The 15,442-nt window shown below is 42.1% G+C and overlaps 1 protein-coding gene across 1 annotated transcript in view; it reads right to left on the bottom strand.

The window, feature by feature from the left end:
* The window catches only part of LOC138957062 (uncharacterized), a 213,563-nt gene that overhangs the window by 52,079 nt on the left and 146,042 nt on the right, over positions 1–15,442 (bottom strand). Inside the window, exons 40-48 of the mRNA XM_070328263.1 lie at positions 13,520–13,680; positions 9,500–9,841; positions 7,432–7,737; positions 5,558–5,768; positions 4,981–5,093; positions 3,524–3,847; positions 2,489–2,815; positions 1,461–1,651; positions 892–1,039 (exon numbers count right to left, since the gene is read on the bottom strand). Of these exons, the coding sequence (XP_070184364.1) occupies positions 892–1,039; positions 1,461–1,651; positions 2,489–2,815; positions 3,524–3,847; positions 4,981–5,093; positions 5,558–5,768; positions 7,432–7,737; positions 9,500–9,841; positions 13,520–13,680 (2,123 nt within the window). The remainder of the gene's footprint in view (positions 1–891; positions 1,040–1,460; positions 1,652–2,488; positions 2,816–3,523; positions 3,848–4,980; positions 5,094–5,557; positions 5,769–7,431; positions 7,738–9,499; positions 9,842–13,519; positions 13,681–15,442) is intronic.

Here is a 15,442-nt window from a genome sequence, read left to right as displayed (position 1 = left end):
TTGAAGACTTCTTTTACCTTACATCTCACCTGCAGTGGTCAGAATGGTGTGACACACAAAATACGCACAAGTAATACAAAATAATCTGTTCCAGATAGATAACTGGTAACATTTTTTTACTGTGTGCAAAGGTTGTGAATTTTGCCTATTCTGTTTTTGTTTGTTTTGACATTTGAATACTTTGAGCAAAGTAACATGGGCCACGAAGTTTGTAGTTGTGGTACAAAACGTGTTTCAAAATATTTTGGCCAGGTGCATTTGTCAGGAAGTCGTGGATCAAATGAAATTTAAAGCGGCTTTTTGTGTTCTTCTTGTTGTACTTGTGTAAATTAAATCCCTGATGGAAATTCGGGTTGCTATCCCCGCGGAAACGGTAGAGATAATAAGTCACGATAGCCAAATCGTTTTCCCTGCATGCGTGGCATAGATGATGTGTGAGATTTGGAATTTCCGTCTCTGTGGATTATAATTACTTGCCTGAAAAATTAAGAGAATGCAGAGTGCGTTGAATTGTTTGTGCTGTTTTAACTGTTTTTATAACTGCGTTCATTAGTGTATATTTTTCCTCTTTCCTCTGGCACTACCTGTTCTTAAATCACTCATTCATCTCGCCTTCCATTTCCCATACCCAGACATCTCTATGCATATGAACCAACCATACATCTGCACCTATCCTCTCGGGCCTTCAAATCATAAATTTCAACTCCATGCTTATATGACTTTCAACTCTATGCAAATATGAGGTCCTGGCTAAACTATATACACGAAGTTAAAAAACCCAAAGAATTCTGTACTCACCAATGCAAGGACAGCACAATACAATACTAAATCAAATGTTGGCCTATGGAGGCTTTATACACGGTCAAACATGCGGGAATAAGAAAAACCTACTTGTATTGAAACACTGGACAGCAGCGTCGTAACTATGGTCATTACAGTAGGTGTACCCCCTGGTGCCTTTCAGGCTCAAGTAGCAGTCAAAGAGAGAAGATTCGCCGCCATTGCAATAGACATAGTCAACCAGGACGTCCCCAGTTCCCTGCAAAGCACAAATGGGAAAATAACAGCCATGGGTTAACACTCAGGGTGTGGAGTATGTTTAAGACGGCAGATGGTCGTTGATCATTCCTTACTATACCCAATCAGCATTTTAGCTACCTCCTGTCTGTCATCGAACCATAGAATCCTTACGGAGGTTTTGTGCGCTGTGCTGTGCATGGTATAAACCATTTTTATCTACCTCTACCTCTAACACATCGACAACACAGTCTAAAATCGAGTGGTCTGGTTGTATGTATGGTGAACGTGAACTGGGGATGTGACTGTGAGTCCCCCCCCCCTCCACCCCCAGGGTGCTAAAAAGGGAGGGGGAATTAAGCTTCAATAAAGTTGGGAGTGGAATGTGGAATGGTGGGGTTGTGAACTAAACGGATGGTTTCCCTGAATATCCTACCACCAACCTGCCCATAGACGTTGTTGCCAAGAAAACGGCCGGCGTTGAAGCCCATGCCTCTACAGGCGGCGCTAGCATCATGGTCAGCCCAATGACCCGAATACCAGCCGCGACCGCACACGGTGCCTCGGCTGTCGTCCGTCCACAGCTCCAGCCGACCTCTGCTGTCTGTACCGTTCACCAGGTGTAACGTAGGGGCTGAACAGATGACACTTCATCGGTTAATTCATGCATGGATAGATATAGAAAGTTGACTTTTGGCACCCACTTCACAAAACAGAATGAACAAGAGATAGAAGCGTTATACGGTGGAAACCCCCTTTTATGACCCCCCCCCTTCGATTTTCTGTTTGTCTTGTTCACATTTGCCTTCATTTGAAGACTTCCTCCCTTTTAAAGAACCGATTTTCTTTGATTTGTTGAGGTTTTAACAGGGGGTTTCCACAATACCTGCGATGTCAGGGTCTTCCTGTGAGAGGTCATCTCCAAAGAAAGTACATCTTCTGCAGTTCGAGTATCTTTTGTTGTGACTAAATTTAAAAACTGCTATGACAGGCCCCATGCAATAGAGGGACACTTTGACCTAGTCCCATGGGTATCCAGATAGATGGACTGATTGGCGGACAGACAGTAAACAGACTAACAAACGGAAAAACAGATAGATTGATAGATAGGTATTTACATGGAGGTTGTTGTCAAAATACAAATGGACAAGAAGTTCAACAGTGCAGGTGGGCCAGATTCAGTTGATAAACAGCTTCCTAACCCAGTCATGCACCATTTCGTAGTAAAACAGAGAAGTAAAACATTTAAGCTTACTCGTACACACCTTATGTACGTTTGCTTCAGTTTTCTCTCGAACTATTTGTTGCACTATCTAGATCGTTTGATCATGAAAGAACAAGACCTGCGACCCTAACCCCGTAATCAGTCGAATCCCTAAGGTAAAAATGTACATTAACTATGATCAACAACGCCAAAGCATCTTGTTTTTAATCTTTGTGAAGGGAGCAAAACCCGTCAAATGAAACTCACCTGAAGTCCGATAGCAGAAAACGCCAGCATCACCATAGCGATTACATTCTGTCACGTTGCCCCAGACAACATTCTTGCAACTTGTCAAGTATTGCTCCGTTCCTGCACAGTCCAAGTTGGTAAGCCAGCGAATGTCACTCGTGACGCCGTACCGATACTGGTTATATTTGAAGGATATACCCCCGGCGTAGCCAGCCTCTTTGCAGAGAACGTTTGCATCGTTGTCGTCGAACCCGTCAGGGCAAATGTAGCCCCAGTATCCCATGAATTGAACCTTGACACGGCCGTAGGTCGAGTCTCCAATGGTCTCCACGGCTACATGATACCCTGAAATGATGAAAATTCAAACTACAATGCAAGCCCCCTTTTAAGATTTAACCCCTCTCCATTTGTAGGACTCTGCTTTCTCAGATTTACTGTTCATAACGTTTGCTATTTATCCCCATTTACGATTTCCTCTTTTCTTCTGATATTCTCATGTTTGTGGCGGTCTCAAAAAGGTAGTAACAGTTATTAAAAAGCCAGGTAAATAACTGCAACAAAGAAGTGTTATTACACTCAGCCCACTTGACGCTTTCTCAATTTATTTAGTTTCTGCTTAAGGGCACCCGCTTTGGGCTATTTTAAAAAAAAAGAAGCAATGACTCTAAAGTTCCAAACTATGCACCAAAAACAAGGCCTCAAGGCTATGATGACTAGAAAAAACCACTGCCTTTCTGTGAGGTAAGATGAGTACATTTCTGTTGTTGCAATCATCTTAAAGGTAAGATAATACAAATTTTGTTTGAAAGTGTAAACATGTCTTTTGCATGGTTCTTGACGTTAAAACATCTGAACGATGGAATCTAAAACAGACACCAGATTAGAAAATAAACATGAAATATAGGGTGAACATTGTCCAAGTCCTCCAGCAAAACAAGTGACAGATTCAAAACATTTCCATCCACCCAAGGTTAATCACAGGCATGCCACGTTTTGTAAAATAAAAGTAAAAAAAAAAAAAGCACACAATGGTAACGTTTGTTTTCTTCTCACCACCACTAGGCGACAATCTGGAACAGATGACTGAGGCATAGTCCCCAGAGGGGCAGTAATCCATGCTGTTGCTGTAGGTGCAATCTTTCAGCATCGTCTCCCTTCCAGTGCACTGCAGATTGGTTCGCATGATGTTGAGAGAAGGGTCATTGGACCCAAAAGCAGAGCAGCACATCCGAAGTCCAAATGGGTATCCGACATCTCGGCAAGCCACGCTGGCTTCTTCAGGACCAAAGCCGTCAGAGCAAACCAGGCCGAAGGTGCTTGTGGTCGCGTTCAACATCATCTTCACGGCTCCGTAGGTTGCGTTGGGGTAGAGCTTGACTGCACGTAAAATAGGGTCAATGACTAGAGAGAGACGATGAGGTCTTAAAACAAATGGATATGTTTTGGCATTAACACATTCGCATACGACGATCCTTTAACCTTAACAATAGTTGCACATTAACATGATTTAACTGAATTAAAGTGTTGATACGGTTCCAGTAGAACCCAAAACTTTCTTCAAACAGGCAATCTTCAGGGATAAAAACCCCCATCTCATATCGACCATCTTTAGCCCCCCAGCTTCATACAGCTGAGTGACCAAGATTTGTATAATTAAGAAAATCAGATACATAGCTGAAAACATAAAACCAAGTACCTTAAAACTATCAGGATTAAAAACACAATGCAAATTAGGCCTTAATTTTCTTTTGGAAAATTTAAATAGTCCTATAGACTACAATTGTTTCATCATTATTCATTATCAGGCCTGTTATTGAAGCAAACTACTGCATAACTCTTCTACATTCGAAAATTGATTGTTCTGTTCCATGAAGAAACAGACAGGTATCATATTCACACCACATTTTTTCCGTTTATTTTTAAGAACCACAAGGGATACAATTTCGGCACAAATCGAAAATAAATAAAGCGACTGCGGATCCCCTTGGTGAGTGCCTCTACTTACATTAAATCATGCCGAACAATACCCCTTGACTAAGACACATGACTTAATTTATAATATTAGAATGAAATGTTAAAATTCATCGTTTAGTGTCGTTTCCAAAATTGAATTCCACCATCAATTTGTCAATAAACGACCAAACTACACGGCAACTGTCAAACGCCTGTTCAAAATCAAAAGTTGGAAAGGTATGTTTTGCATAAATTTGAATAAAACAAAGTGTACTGAAAGAATCTGATATTTTCACCAACTTATCTACCTTAATCAAGATGCACATGACACGATTTTCTCGAAAACGCACCACAATATCATACTCATTTCAGTCATCTGCAGGCAAAACAATGTTTTCAGTCAGACTTTGAATTCACGATACCTGTCACATGTGACACACATGACTTATCTATGTATCTCCCTTGCTAGAATGCAGTGAAGAATTGCTATTCTTTGTATGAAGAGCGACAGGCCTTGGACTTGCAGTGACAGAAGGTACGCTGTTGTTGCATCTTACCTTCTCCAGAACAACGAACAGAAGCCGGTGAGGAGGCACAACGGGTCTGGTAATACGAGCTGTTGTAGCTGGATGAATAGCAAGCTGTGACGCTGTCCTCTGACCCTCCACACCTGAAACAATCAACCGGTGAGATATTCAACTGGTCACCTGTTCAGGTAACCAGTGGTTTTGCCCATCATAGTTTGCCTATTCATGCTTAAAGCATTGGCTGTCTGTTTTCACCACACTGTCCTTTTCAGGAAAGCATGCCAGCCTTTTGATAGGTTCCACTGTGTTCATGTTTATTTCTTTAATTAAGAGATGAACAGGAACCACAAACCTGCTATATATATTCGGCAAACACCTGAACACATCCCTCATTTGACTGCCTTCAGTTCCACAGGTGATTGAAGTGCATTATTCTGCTACAAAATAACTTAAACTATATGTTTTTAGGGCCATGATTTTATATGACATTTTTAGCATATTACCACAGACATGTCCTCAAAGGAAATTCCGTGTGAGGACGTTAAGTCCCCCCCCCCCCAAATTATATGAACAACCCATCCCTTTTTCCAACAAAATTCTTGCTCACCTGGGACTGTATATTCCTAGCGGTGTAGTTGTGGATCCAAAGGTGCTGACACTGACTGTGTCCCCTCCAGAAAAGCCGAGCGAGCGGCAAACAACGTTAACATCAGGTGTGCTGAAGTAGTAGTCACACACTGAGCTCCACTGGCCGTTGAGACCAATCTCCACTCTGCCTTCGCTGCGGACTTGACCGCCGGTCAAACGCACTTGGAAATCTGGAAGCATACAATTATGATAAAATAGATGTTATGAACTTTTTCCTCAGTTGAATATCTGTGCAGTTACAATTATAACTTTTTGACTGGTTAGTTACTATGACTGAACAGGAGTTTTTGAGAGGCCCAGAGTTGTTGCTTGTAGTAGTCCGCTGAAATACAAAATGGCTTCTGAGAAAACATTTTCTATGCATGCTCCTGCAGATAGCCTTTAACTAGGGAGAGGGCCCCAAAGGGGGGGTATCATCACGATCACGGGAAGGGAAATTTTAGCTTTCACGATCACAGTTACCTTGATTTTTGTTTTCACGATCACAAACACCTTGACGAATAGAGGATCATAGAGTGATACAGCTGTGAAAAATGTACGTTGAAAATAAAATGCTTTGCAATAATGCCCATCACGATCACGAAAACAAATTACGATCACGATCACGAGACTTGATTTTGTTGTCATCACGGATCACGGGCAAAGTCCCATCACGATCACAGAAATGGAAATTTCGGCAATCACGGTCACATAAAGGTCAAAAAACGCCAATCACGATCACGATTTTAAACCCTTTGGGGCCTTCTAGGGAGAAACGTACATGAGATTTTCTCCAGTGTTGGTCACTATTGGGGTCATCATAACTGCAGGCAAATGAAAATCAAAGAAAATCATATATTTCTAAATATTTAGTATAACTTTTGTGACATTGGGTGGTTCTGTAAGTCCGAAATGATATCAAAACATTAGAAATACCCACTCAAATGGTGGTTAAAAAGGTACTGTCACAATACCCTTTATACTGTGGATGCAATCAAACCCGACAGCGCTTTCAGTTATTTGTATAACTTGTATCACTGAATATCTTTACATCCCAAGATGGTCTATTGTGTCAAATTCTTAATAATAATTGCAAGCTATTTAGACCATTTGGAGCGCTACACACTGGCGTCATGGCAAAGCGGTCCGAGGGATTTAAATCAATGCTGTTTAAGTCAGTCATTTGAAGAGACTACTTGGGCTAAAGCCAAGATCAGTATCGACAAATCTATTTCAAGAAAATACATTTTGCACCCATTTTCGTAACCCTACTAAAACATTCCTACCCGTGTCAGTTCATTTAAATTTTCTATGCTATTAATATAAGGCACTCAACTTGGCTATCTGGCACACTTTTCACATCGAAGATTTCTCTTACAGGGGGGTCTCGTGACCGCCTTCCAAATAAGGGTACCCTCAAAATCGACCTGACAAAAACTTAAGGTACCAATTCAAAAATTGACGAAATTTTAGAATAGGCCTTGCTTGAGAACTTTACATATGAGGAGAAAGTAATACCAATGATCTATCCAGAACAGGTTGTTTTGTTTTCCTATCTTGAGAATTTCCTGTGTTAGGCCATACATATACTGATGCAGGTGTCGATCGCGTGAGGATAGCCCTTCAACCACGTACATCATTTTTTTTACAAAGAATAAAGTCAGATTCTTCGTAGAATTGAGCTAAGAAGAAGCCAGATCAGTAATGGTAAAAAATCATTTAATTTCTATTTGGTGATCAACACTGGAGAACAAGTCACAGCGCAAACTGTGTATTATATTGCAACGTCCAACGGACCTTATCAGCAGACAAGAGGAGAGCACAATCTACCAGCCATGCACACATTCCACACACCGTCTGGACTGTCGTAGCAGAAGACGCGCGCCCTGTAGTAGCAGTTTGTCACAGTGCCGGTATTGAAGGGACAGCGAGCCAGGCTGGTTTCCGACCCTGTGCAGTTAATGTTGGACACCAGGATGGGAAAACTACTGTTCTGGTTGTACGTGTAGCCAAACGCCTTGCCGTAGTTGAAGCCCAGACTCTTGCAGTAGACCGTAGCGTCTCTGTTGTCCCACTGTGATGAGCACACGGCGGATTGCAAGCCGTCCCACACAACCACCACCTGGCCTGGATTAGACAACGGCTGTGCTGCCTGCGTGCCTGTGTTCACACAACGACAGTCCATGAAACATAGTGACAGTAGCACAGCCCATGTCAACCTTACCAACAGACATTGACACGGACAGTCCATGAAACATAGAGACAGTAGCACAGCCTATGACAACCTCAAAAGACATTGACACAGACAGTCCATGAAACATAGAGACAGCAGCACAGCCTATGACAACCTCAAAAGACATTGACACAGACAGTCCATGAAACATAGAGACAGTAGCACAGCCTATGACAACCTCAAAAGACATTGACACAGACAGTCCATGAAACATAGTGACAGTAGCACAGCCCATGTCAACCTTACCAACAGACATTGACACGGACAGACCGTGAAGTGATGAAAGATACACAGACCATGACAGACAGTAACCCAAAAACATACAGCAACAGACCATCATGATAGACAGTACCCCCAAAACATACAGCAACAGACCATGACAGACAGTAACCCAAAAACATACAGCAACAGACCATGACAGACAGTAACCCAAAAACATACAGCAACAGACCATGACAGACAGTAACCCAAAAACATCCAGCAACAGACCATGACAGACAGTAACCCCAAAACATACAGCAACAGACCATGACAGACATTAACCCAAAAACATACAGCAACAGACCATGACAGACAGTAACCCAAAAATATACAGCAACAGACCATGACAGACATTAACCCAAAAACATACAGCAACAGACCATGACAGACAGTAACCCAAAAACATACAGCAACAGACCATGACAGACAGTAACCCAAAAACATACAGCAACAGACCATGACAGACAGTAACCCAAAAACATACAGCAACAGACCATGACAGACAGTAACCCCAAAACATACAGCAACAGACCATGACAGACAGTAACCCAAAAACATACAGCAACAGACCACGACAGACAGTAACCCCAAAACATACAGCAACAGACCATGACAGACAGTAACCCCAAAACATACAGCAACAGACCATGACAGACAGTAACCCAAAAACATACAGCAACAGACCATGACAGACAGTAACCCAAAAACATACAGCAACAGACCACGATAGACCGAAAGAGACAGTAACACAAACATGACAAAAACAGACAGGGAGACAGGCAATGCCAAACAGAAACAGACACGTACACAGACCATGACAGACAGAAACAGAGAGTGACACAGTCCCAACGAGGCAGAAACGGAAAGTAACAAAGACCATGACAACCACAAAAAACAAACAGTAACACACAGAAGCAGGTAATGACCGGGACCATGACAGAAAAAAACAGGCCACAGACCACGACAATATTATACAGGCAATGACAGAGACCATGGCATACAGGAACTGATAGTAACACGGACCATTGCAGACAGTCACACAGACCACGACAGACAGTAAAATAGACCATGACAGACAGATACAGACAGTAACGCACACCATGACAGACAGAAAAACACAATGACACAGACCACGAAAGACACACACACGGACAGACAACTGTTGCTATTGCATAAACCAACGCTTATACAAACATGAGTCAAAAATGGACTCCACGATAGAGAGTACTACATCCGACAAAGGCAATTATATGTTCAAACTGATTTATGAACCTTATAACCAATATTATCAATAGATGCATACATACGTAACATTCTGACATGTATGCATCCTAAACACTCTTTGGGCGGTCATTCAAAAAAACATTCATCCAAACTTCCTTGAGCCGTGGGACATTTAATAAGCCTTGTCTGCTACAATTCACTGACCTTGAGGAATGGTAACTTTGCTGCAGAGCACGGAGCCGTAATTTGTAGAGCTGCGAGTGAGGCACGAGCCTGTTTGCATGGGGCACTGTCCCAGTTTCGAGTTAGATGTTGTGCAGTTGATGCTCTGAATCCATCCTGTACTACCATAGTAAGAGTAAACTGAGCCACGCGCTCCCAGAGGCAGTGCACGGGCGTAGTTATACCCAAGGGCGCGACAGGCAAGGGTGGCTTCGTTGTCATCAAAGAAGTCGCCACAGAGGTAGTTCCAGCGGTTGTTTTTGAACAGCTGAACGATGCCCACGATGGTGGTGTTGGTTTGCTGAGTTTTGCGTATCAGTTGCACTGGGCAGAAAAAACACAAGCAGAATTTGACTGCAGTAGATAATGATTCTCTCTACATTTCGGTGTCCGTGCATGCGCGCATATGTGTGTGTGTGTGTGTGTGTGTGCGTGCGCGTGCGTGTGTGTGTGTGTGTTTGTGTGTATGCGCGTGCGTGCGTGCTTGCGTGCCTTCGGTGATCAGCGGACACTCGTTGTAAAGGGGCGAGGACGGCGTGAAACCAGTAGTCCAACTAAGTAGACAATATTATAAGATGTTTGATGGGTTGTTGACAGACCAGCTTTTTTGTCGGTCCGAGGGGGAGCATATCGTCTTTTTGTTTCATATTTATTGACCAAGGCCGAAGGCCGCGGTCAATAAATATGAAACAAAAATATGTTTTGACCAAGGCCGAAGGCCGCTGTCAATAAATATGAAACAAAAGTCGATATGCCCCCCGAGGACCGACAAAAAAGCTGGTCTGACAACAAACCACCAAACATCGTTTTTGTCATCATTTTGGTAGTGAGAAAATAAGTGCCAAATCAACACAGGGAGCCATGCTTTGAAACACGAGTTCCGTTTAGATAACACATGGTTTGGGGCCCCTGGAAGTTGTTGCAATCAAAGCTGGCGTATGAACGCAACTTTCTGTGTTTTGAGTTCATAAAATGTTGGGATAAATATGTCAGGTTTGAGGATGCCCAGTTCTGTAGGTTCCTCTCAGTATTCCACCCCCTCGGTTTTCAGTTGTAAATATTAAGCTTAGTGATCGAATGTGGAAGCTACGTTGGGTCAAAGGTCACAGAAGATTTGCGTCATGCAGCGAAGTAAAAGAATCGCGATCTTGTTTCCGACTCATTGCCTCTTTGTTTTTCATTAGACCTGTCATTCTGCTTGCTCGGCTTTGTTAGATGTTTGCATATCTTGTTGCTATGTTCTTTGCTTTTATTATTATTTCTTATTTGTGCTTCGTTTATCGATACAACGTCTTTCCCGCAGTGGGGCACTGCGGTTATGAAATTAAAAGCCCCTCCTGTTTTTGGAACCGCAGGAGCTTTCTAGTTTGCTGTTAGGTAGATTTTTGGTTCCTCTTTCCTGTCATGCTCTCTTTTTCTTCATGAATTCTTTTCTTTTTTCTGCCTTCTTGCTCATTCACCTGTATTTTTTCCAAAAATCTCTTCTCTTGCCGCTTGTCTCGCGATTCATGTATAGTTTAATCTGTTAGTGTTCTGATGTAAGTCCAGCAGTAGATAGGTTAAGCCTATTTTAACATACTGGAAACTGGTAATCTTCCAGTAGGTATTAATTTAGTTTTACTAAAGCCTGCTGGGACACAAGTAAAGGGTTAGTGCATTTGTAAACAGGAATCGCTTGACAAGTGGCCCCCTTCATCCCCCCCCCCCTTCCTCGTCCTGATATGGCTCTGCGTAGTCGGCTGGACGTTAAGCAACAAATAAACAAACAAACAAACGTGTCAAAATGTGTGTGTCAGGGGTCAATTGGTTTGACTTGAACTTGACGTTCGTGTTTCTCCGAACGTCTGTGTATCGAAACACAGATACACGCACTCCATGACTTTGTAAGAAGACAAAACATATCGCTAGGTTTCATTTGTTTGTGATGAATTTATGACCTTTAATGAAGTAGTATTGTTTTTTGTTTATTTTTGCCAGTTTGCCAGTTCGGTTTTGGAACTTTGCAAAGCAGTGTCAGTCGTGTCGTCTGTTCAGGTCTGGGGAAACACCAATGAAAAGAGCCGAAGAATCCCCGAGCGTTTCTATTGGGTTTGCTTTTGATTATCCATGTATAACCTGCTTCCTGCAACTATGGTAACCGGGGATTTATTGCATGGGGAACATGAGATTTATTTCCTAGGTGTTTGTGGAATGAAAACTCGTGAAAATGATGACAAATGTACTTGTCATCATGTTCACGAGTTTTCATTCACAAGCACCTGGGAAATAAATCTCATGTTCCCCGGGGAATAAATCCCCGGTTACCATAGTTGCAGGAAGCCCTATTACATGGATAATCAAAAGCAAACCCAATAGAAACGCTCGCGGATTCTTCGGCTCTTTTCATTGGCGTTTCCCCAGACCTAAACAGACGACACGACACTGCTTTGCAAAGTTCCAAAAACCAACTGGCAAACTGGCAAAAGTAAACAAAACAACAAAACTACTTCAATAAATTCATCACAAACAAATGAAACCTACCGATATGTTTTGTCTTCTCACAAAATCATGGAGTGCGTGTATCTTTGTGTGAGAAACACAAACGTCAAGTTCAAGTCAAACCAATTGACCCCTGACACACACACATTTTGACACGTGCACAAGACGTTGTATCTATAAACGAAGCACAAATAAGAAATAATGATAAAAGCAAAGAAAATAGCAACAAGATATGCAAACATCTCACAAAGCCGAGCAAGCAGATTGACAGGTCTAATGAAAAACAAAGAGGTCCTGAGTCGGAAACAAGATCGCGATTCTTTTATTTCCTTCGCTGCACGACGCAAATCTTCTGTGACCTTTGACCCAACGTAGCTTCCACATTCGATTACTAAGCTTAATACTCACAACTGAAAGCCGAGGGAGTGGAATACCGAGATGAACAAACAGAACTGTGCATCCTCAAATCTGACATATTCATCCCAACATTTTATGAACTCAAAAATACAGAAAGTTGCTTTCACACGCCAGCTTTGATTGCCAGTGGTTATCCGCACGGAACTCGTGTGGTTATCAGCACGAATCCCGTGTTTTAAAGCATGGCTCCCTGTGTTGATTGTTATCTTATTTTCTCACTACCAAAATGATGACAAAAACGATGTTTGGTGGTTTGTTGTCAGACCAGCTTTTTTTGTCGGTCCTCGGGGGGCATATCGACTTTTGTTTCATATTTATTGACCGCGGCCTTCGGCCTTGGTCAATAAATATGAAACAAAAGACGATATGCTCCCCCTCTCACCACAAAAAAGCTGGTCTGTCAACAACCCATCAAACATCTTAAAATATCACTGGGCTAAACACAGGGGTTCACACATCACTGTAGTCAAGCAATCATGGTGGCAGTAAGCTCCAGTGCACAATAATGTCCAAAGAAAAGGGCGTCATACCCAGTGGACATTGCACGAAATGCACATCACATCTCATCGTCACTGGGACTCCCATGATCGCTTGGCTCTACTAATCAGTGACAATGTTTGCCTCATCTTTATTTCGAGGCGAGACTCTTCAACGGCAGAGTTATAAATTGAAACCGCTGATTAGTCTGACGTAGGTGCATCTTTAGAATTCCAAGTGGAAGTGTGTGCATTAGCACCTTTTTAGCGGCCTATGTGGACTAAGTCTCCGTAGTTCCATGCGGGATTAGTATGACCCAGGAACATCTGACATTCCTGTTGGAAAGTAATTTTAAAAGCTAATATTTCAGGGGACTCTGTGAAGTCAGTCCTAAATGACTTGCTAGCTGGTGTAAACCCCTCATCCAGCCCCTCCCCCACCCCGCTTAAAAAATCCAAAACCTGAGAAAATAAGGCCTTTAAGAAGAGTAACTATGAGATAACAGGGTCATAAAAAGGGGATGTGTCTTTAATATGGGTCTCAAAAAGACTGTTCCACTGTATTATGGTTATTATTGTAGTTATCATTATCATTATTTTATTGCTATTATTGTTATTTCAAGTGTCTTACCTTCATCTTGACAGGTCACTCCCAGGTCATTGGTGTGGTCTTGACAGTTCGTAGGGGGTGGGGCAAAGAAACCGTTATTTTTACAGGCCAGCAGACTCTGCTCCACTCCGTTGCAGTTCACATAGGACAACGCAACGTCGTCTCCTGTTCCACCAGTCACACTGCAAACAGAAGTTCAAAATACAAGCGTGCTCATCTAGAGACAAACATCACAAAGAGTCTCATACGTGAAAAGGTACTATTGTAACAGTCTGATATTTCGTGAAGCCATGCTCACTATCAAAGGATCGTGTATCCAAGACGTTTTTCTTTTCTGTAATTATACACGGTCAATACTTGCAACTCTCTCAAATAGTTCCGAGAGATATCGTTTGATGTCGGCATTCGGCAAAAAGTGGAAACTAATTTCAAACTGACCAAAACGTTGCCTTAATTTCACCTTTTCACATGCGAGGCGGGAGGGGGGGGGGGGGGGTGAAGCTAAGTGTGACCCAGAGCATGAAACACTCGAATCACCTTTGGAGGCAACGTCGATCAAACATGAGTGAGTTCGGGCGGAATTAAAATTTGAATAAAAATCTGCTATTACTGAACTCGAACGTTTACAAGAGCAAAATTAATATGGAGACAACAGCAGTCGGGCTCTATCCAAAACAGCTCCCAACATCTGACAGCTGTGTCGAACCTGACGCAAAAGAAACGGCCAGCTTCTATAAATAGCTCACGCTCAAGACCGGTGTAACACGAGAAAATTACTCCCACGAAATTTGTACTCCGGAGTAAATATTTCGTACGAAAATGTTACTCCCTTTACGAAAAAAAGTACTCCCCCGTTACACGAGAAAATTACTCCCCACGACAGGTGAGTTCCGAGTAAACATTTCGTACAAAAATGTTACTCCTCTGACGAATAAATAACGAATAAATTACTTCACCTTAACACGAGCAATTTAACTTCCCACGCCAGGTGTACGAAATGTTTACTCCCTTGTCCCCTGTTAGTCTTGGTGGTGGAAGGGGTGGAGGGAGGGTAGCGCAACATTCGTTTGCGCGAGAACACATATTGGCATTATCCCTTCGCCCGCATCCCATTTTTGCGTACGAGATTTTTACTGGAAGTAACAACAAGTCGCGTAAGGCGAAAATACAACATTTAGTCAAGTAGCTGTCGAACTCACAGAATGAAAGTGAACGCAATGCCATTTTTCAGCAAGACCGTATACTCGTAGCATCGTCAGTCCACCGCTCATGGCAAAGGCAGTGAAATTGACAAGAAGAGCGGGGTAGTAGTTGCGCTAAGAAGGATAGCACGCTTTTCTGTACCTCTCTTTGTTTTAACTTTCTGAGCGTGTTTTTAATCCAAACATATCATATCTATATGTTTTTGGAATCAGGAACCGACAATTGATTTCAAAAATTTAATTTTGATAATAATTTTTATATATTTAATTTTTAGAGCTTGTTTTTAATCCAAATATAACATATTTATATGTTTTTGGAATCAGAAAATGATGGAGAATAAGATGAACGTAAATTTGGATCGTTTTATAAAATGTTTTTTTTTTTTACAATTTTCAGATATTTAATGACCAAAGTCATTAATTAATTTTTAAGCCACCAAGCTGAAATGCAATACCGAAGTCCGGGCTTTGTCGAAGATTACCTGACCAAACTTTAAACCAATTTGGTTGAAAAATGAGGGCGTGACAGTGCCGCCTCAACTTTCACGAAAAGCCGGATATGACGTCATCAAAGACATTTATCAAAAAAATGAAAAAAAGTATGGGGATTTCATACCCAGGAACTCTCATGTCAAATTTCATAAAGATCGGTCCAGTAGTTTAGTCTGAATCGCTCTACACACACACACAGACACACACACACACACATACACCACGACCCTCGTCTCGATTCCCCCCTCTA

This window comes from Littorina saxatilis, linkage group LG1, assembly GCF_037325665.1.
Source record: "Littorina saxatilis isolate snail1 linkage group LG1, US_GU_Lsax_2.0, whole genome shotgun sequence".
Lineage (NCBI taxonomy): Eukaryota > Metazoa > Mollusca > Gastropoda > Littorinimorpha > Littorinidae > Littorina > Littorina saxatilis.
Note: the sequence above shows the minus strand (reverse complement) of the source record. Positions and strands in the feature narration are given on the sequence as shown.